At 50.2% G+C, this 6,207-nt stretch overlaps 1 protein-coding gene across 1 annotated transcript; it reads right to left on the bottom strand.

Annotated features, from left to right (window-relative positions):
- Positions 1–1,424: 1,424 nt before the first annotated feature.
- On the bottom strand, positions 1,425–2,450 carry LOC124706419 (BTB/POZ and MATH domain-containing protein 2-like). Its single transcript, XM_047238083.1, has one exon. It carries the CDS (start codon positions 2,448–2,450, stop codon positions 1,425–1,427), a length of 1,026 nt encoding a protein of 341 aa, XP_047094039.1.
- Between the last annotated feature and the right edge of the window lie 3,757 nt (positions 2,451–6,207).

Genomic DNA, 6,207 nt, shown 5'->3' with positions numbered 1-6,207 from the left:
CAGTTCTATTAGATATGTGGTCAACATCACAGTTGTTTTCTTGAAATATTTATCACCTATATATGTGGTAAACATCACAGTTTTCAATCCAGAAATAAATATGAAAGGATCAAGGTTCTCTATGATCATACTGTTGCATTCCCTGTTGTATGGATCATATTGTTGCATTCCCTGTTGTATGCGGTTGATTGACCATTGCTTTCAGATGCTGAAGCCGAGAGCTAATAAAAGTTATACTCCTCAAAATGGAGTAGGTAAGACATGCAAAGATAATGGAGCATGTCTCTATGTAATTTTGCAAGTTTGCAAGAGAAGCTTAGTTACTTCTTGAAATGCTGACACCTCAAAATACTGACACCTCAAAATCAGAACAAAATGAATGGTGATATATGGCTGGCACTATGGGGGCCTGTTGAAGAGCCATCCAGATGTTGAATCACTCCAGGTGGTCAAAGACCATTGAAGCATCACATTGATGGAAGGCTCATTCTCTAATTTCAGAAGGCACATTTGATGGTGGTCAAAGACATGTACAATTCACCTTTCTTGTGTGGCAAATATACCAGCATGTATTGTGATGGAAATGGCTATCTGGATTGCAGGTATTTTCTCACCGAGGCAAAGGAGGGCGAAGTCTCAGACCACGTCACAGAGGGATGCGGAAGGGGTATCACGGACGGGACAGTGGTGAGTGCGTCTGACGGAGGTGGAGCAGCGGCGAAGATGCTGTCGAGAAAGAGGAGGCCGAAGCTCGACGACCGACGACGGCCGTGCTCGATAGTGGAGGTGCCGTCAGGGCCGAGCTCGATGAGGTCGCCCACGAGGCCGGCCTGGGCAGGGGAAGGGGAAGCGGCCGACCGACGGCACTCCTCCGCGGGAGCCTCCCAACTGTGAGCGGATCCGCGCCGCGCGGACTCCGTCTCGCCGGGAGCTGTCGGTAGTAGCGCGCGGTCGCCCGACACGAGGAAGAAGATGCCCCTTTGGTTTGGACCGATTTTTAAATGAATTTAAACTGTTGAGGGGGTTATTGTAAAATTAACTTAGAACACGGACACACCCATTAATTCGGGCTGGAGGGAGTATTGCTTCTTCAGAAGTCGCTATTGATATGGCCATACCAATACTTTTCAATAATGTTAGAATGGGTAATAACTAACTATATTAAGAAATTAAAAAAAAAACACGCCAGGAAAATTAAACAGCAAATAGATTGTTTAGTGAGAAGTTCGGAACATATTTTTAGAATACAAGCAAAGCTAGGATAGTTTAAAAAATGAGATGAGTCATCATCACATACAAGAGACGGCAAGATGGATGTCCATCAAATGCAGAGATAATTAGAAAAAGGATACCCTTCTCCAAAAGATCACTAGAAACTAATAACCGAGAAGTCAATAATTTCAAGCTAACTACGGATGAGCATACTAAATTATGCGGGGCTTTTTTGCCCTCTCGAAGACATCTATTACGGCAGAAGGACATGATCTTTTGAGGCGAGCATACCCTTGGCTTGCCATGACATCATCCATTCTTTCTGGAGAAGTGATAAACTCAAGGCAAGCATCTTTGAGTTCGTTGCAGTGATGCTGGTCAGCTAGAGCTAATATACCAGTGACGTTCTCAACGTCAAGTCCTTTGCAAAGAATGCTCTCACAAATCAACTTCATCCTTTCCATCGCATATCTATCTGCAGCCACGAGCAAGTGCTTAACCATTTCTTTACCCTCGTCGGCATCTAGGTTTTCCACGGGAGGCAATGAATCTGTGTAGACGAAGTGCAGCAGTGCCTTGAAAACAGTAGGTTGCATATCTTCAACGATTATGTTCAGCCTTGTCCTGTCGCTCATAGGCCCAAAGAGCTCCGCTTTGAAGACCGGTGATCTCGCTGAAACCACAATCTTATGCGCAGGGAAAGCCTCGCCGTTAACCTCGAAGACGACATCTGCTTCCTCCCCTTTATCTAGGAGCTCTCTGAAATACTCTGCCAAGTCTGAGGGGGGAACCGGGATGCCGATGGTGGTCGCAGTGGGCGTCACCTCGGGTTCTTTGAAAACTGTGATTTCGCACTCAATCACGAGGTTGTCGCCCCGCAGGTACGCTGATGGTTGTAAGAACTCACCAACACACGCAAGGCTGAAGCACCTCCTTTTCTTGGAGAGAACCACTGACGGTGGCAGTTTGTTGGCCTGGTCGAGCAACCTGACCTCGACCGACGCACTCCCCTCAACCAACTCATTCACAAGGCCAACATAAACGGAAGCGTAACCTCCATTCCTCCGCACAATCCCGTCGGGGAAGTAGCAGATGCACCAGAGGTAGCCGCCGACGTCGAAGGAAGCGGACTTCAGGAACTTGCCGACGCCAAGGCCCCTGTGAAGGCTGTAGCCGGTGATCGTGAAGGTGTGCGTGCCCCGCACAGCACATGGGGAGCAGATCGATGCCGTCCTCATCGATCGTGTGTTCTCTATCGCATCAACGCCGAAACTTTGGGTTGCAAGCTCTGGTTACAAGCCGAAGCGCCCCTTCGCGTGTACAAATACAGGGTCTGAGGTAGCAGCTCTAACATAAATCGGAAGAGGACTCGTACATATACAGGACACTGCAACGCTTGCCTAATTAGCGAGTACGTACCAGAATCCAAACTGTCTCGTGTAAATTACCGAGCGATGTACCGTGCACGTAATACACACCTAACACATGGAAACTAATTAAACCTTTCCTCGAAATAGGCTTTCGTCTCGCTATATTAATATAGCAACCACATGATACATGTGCTGGGGCATAAGCACAATTAAACTCAAAAGAAAACATAAAAGAAAGAAAAGAGAAAGAAAGCCATAGAGGCCAGATCGACGAAAACGAAAGTGTCTCACACCAGCTGTGCCCTCCGGAGAATTCCACCACGCGCCTAGCATTCTGAAGCGTTGCGTACCAAGCAACACCTTCAAGAAGGAATGCGACGATGACGACGCTGCTGCCCGGACTGGTCCTAGGGTTTTCCCCGGTACGCGCAGGGGTAGGGGAGGAGAGCTTCACCCAACGCCCTAGGGGTGGCGCCCGCAAGCGTCACCGCGTCGGTGTCAGCCAACTGACAGGGATTTCTCCCGACCCTCATCACCCCGCCCCGAGCGCTCCATCCTGCTCCACCAGCCTCACCACCCACCAGCGTGCACCACCACGGCTTAAGAGACACCAACGTCATCTCCCCGCAGCCAGCAAACCGAAGCCAGCAAAACGAGAAGGGAACACGAAAATGAGGGGCTGCGAGGGAGAGGACACACGGGAGGGAACTGCCTCCACCGCCAATGGCGGTACCCGTCCGGACATGCCGACAAGGGGCAAACCAGGCCCTCCTGGCCCTACCGAGCATAGACCCACCTGGTCCATGCTCGTGAAACCCCCCATCGGGTGCTGCAGGACGCGCGCCCTTACCCCAGCTGCCGCCGCTCCGGCCACCTACCCCACCCGCCAGAAGCAGCCTGGAAGCGCCAGGCCAGCCCGTTGAAACCCAGATGGGTCCCAAAGGGCCCGGATCTGGGCCGGGGGACCGCCACCGCCCACCACGCCGCCCCGCCGCCAACTGGCAATGGCAACGCTAGCTCGCCGCCCAGCGCCGCGCCGCCCGAGGACCTGCGCCGCCGCTGCAGCCAGCCACGCCCGAGGAGCACCACCGCCAGGAGGAGAGGACCCCGTGCCCCCTCTCCCAACGCCCGGGGAAGAGCCGCTCCGCTGCTGCCGTCACCGAGTGGGCTTTGCCTGGCGGCCTGCGGCGGCGGCGGCTGGGGAAGGACGGGGCCAAGGTGGTTCGGGGGATTAGGGTTGGGCGCCCTCCCGTCGCCCGCGGGGAGCGATGCGGAGGGCCGAAGCGTTATCGGCCTATACCACTAATTAAACCTTTTTACATCTTAATAATTTCTGTTCACAATTAATAGTCCTAGTTAATATCAAGACTCGTGGCATTAGTTTCGTGCACTCATCCAGTCGTGCTCATGAAGGTGCTCATTGAGATTGGTTGTCCTTACGTGTGATTATAGGAGTAAGTGTATATTCGATTGTTCGTATCTATAAGAGCATCTCCACCGGCGGCTTCGATAGCGGCTCCGATAGTATTTTTGGGGGCCGGCATCGAAAATGGACTCGCACCGGCGCGCCTCAAAAAGCATCAGTGCTTTTTCGAACCCAATAGAAGCGCTAGCAGCCCCATGTCGGCCCCTTCACGAAGGGCAAGAATCGGGCGTGCCGGCGCCTCTTGGCACGTCGGTTTTCGCGGGTGGGGCCGCCTCTACAGCGAGAGGTCGCGTTGGAAACGACGCGGGAAGGTTGGTCGTCGGTGTTAATGGTCTCCTGCATGGAAACCGAGACAACGACGAGGGTGGCAACTGGCCACGCGGCGTCCACCCGTCTACGCCGCTGTAAATGCGGGTAGTTGGCACCCCTATTTAGTACGTACGCTGTCCACCGCCGCGGCGCTATCCTCTCATCTCCACCACCGTAGCTGCGCTATCCTCTCTCATCTCCTCCACCACCGCCGCGCTATCCTCTCCTCTCCACCACAACAATGTCGCGGCGGCTCCATACGGCCTACTCCATGCTTGACCGCAACGGCCACACGCCGCCTGTGGCGCCTCAACCACCAGCACAGCCGCAGCCCGACACCGACATCGACTACAGCTCCGACGACTCTGTCGATCCATGGTTCGCAGAGTGGGACGAGACGTACATCGCAGACGCAGAAGCTAAGGTGGCGGAGGAGGCGGCGCAATGGGGCGAGCTGCGCAGGCCCCTGCTGACATGGAGCAGGCGGCGATCCTGGCGTCCTTGAACGCGCATTGCTTCCAGAGGCTGAAGGAGGAGCAGCGCAAGTTCATCAACAACGCGAACTTCGAGCACGCCGTCGAGATCTCGCGCCAGAAGACCATCCTTCCTCATATGCATGCAGGATAATAAAATGAGAAGATTACACCAATAAATCCGGCCACACGCAGAGCAGATTACTGTTATGTTTTTATTTCAATTAGTTTTTTCCAGTATAATGTATCTTGTTAAGATCTTTTTTTTATGCAAATTTTCAGACTGGCTCTCACCCACCTTTGCTCAGAAAAAAAATCACTAACAAAAGTAGAGGCCTCTAATCTCCAAAAGAATATTGGTCAATTTAATGGTTTCACTATCAATAACTTCGAGGGAGCGACTTATGGGAGAGAATAAAGTCACTGAGACAAGAGAAGCACCCTAAGAGAAACCAGGGAAAAGAAACTAAGACTGTGGAATAAATCTGTACATCTTGTACTGTTGGGGTCTTCCCTACAGTCTATCAAAAAATAAGCTTGGCCATCCAAAGTGATAAATATACAAGGTCCAAGTACTTGAAGTGCAGGAACTTTCTGGGCGCTATTGTCAGAAAAAAGATGCCTCCGGTATTTAATTATGTTCAACAGTACAAGTATTACATGGATATCTCTAGCACGTGATGATTTAAAGTTCTGAAGCACTGGTTAGCATATACTAAAACATAATAGACACAAGCTCGGTATGACAATAACAGACCATGTTGAACTGAATCCTGAAAATAAATAATAAGACATATTGTATGATTTGCACAGGATCCCCTAGAGAGATTTGTATTCAGGCCTCCTGGTGTATAAGAGTGGACAGTTTTTGGAGTATTGATGTATATCACCCATCTTGTCACCTGAAGGTAGTGGAGCTTCTGCACTAGGCAAACTACCTTGAAGCAGGTTGTTTCATTGCAATCACGAATTACCAATTGCTCCAGAGCAAGAAAAAGTAAACTGAAGCATAATTTGCTAACCCATTGTAGCTGAAGCAAATTGCAAGGAAATGGTTATGAAACAGCACTGTGAAAACTTGAAGCAGAATTAGTCACTCCATGGAATCTGAAGATAACCTATGTAATAACTAAGAAAAACTAATCCCTCAAACTCGTTCACGAGAAAATAGCAGTAAGTTTACCTTTGTGCTTGCTGATGAACCAACCATTGTAAGCAAATGAATGCTCTAAGGAGAAATTTAACTTGAGACCAGGCCAAAGAGTGAAAAAAAAATGACAAAATACCCCTTTCCATCAAAACCAGTATCAGGGTTGAGACTAACTAATCCATTGAAATGAGTATCAGCATCATGTTCTCTATGTGATGTTAGTTAGGCAGGCCAATTGCCCATTGTTTTAGAACATATGCACACGGG

Source organism: Lolium rigidum, chromosome 4 (assembly GCF_022539505.1).
Source record: "Lolium rigidum isolate FL_2022 chromosome 4, APGP_CSIRO_Lrig_0.1, whole genome shotgun sequence".
In the NCBI taxonomy this organism is placed as follows: Eukaryota; Viridiplantae; Streptophyta; class Magnoliopsida; order Poales; family Poaceae; genus Lolium; species Lolium rigidum.
The sequence above is the reverse complement of the archived record's forward strand: the minus strand, read 5'-3'. Positions and strand labels throughout refer to the sequence as shown.

Bases quoted from the DNA above. Each gene is read 5' to 3' on its own strand.
- LOC124706419 (XM_047238083.1), bottom strand. From the start codon at position 2,450: ATGAGGACGGCATCGATCTGCTCCCCATGTGCTGTGCGGGGCACGCAC.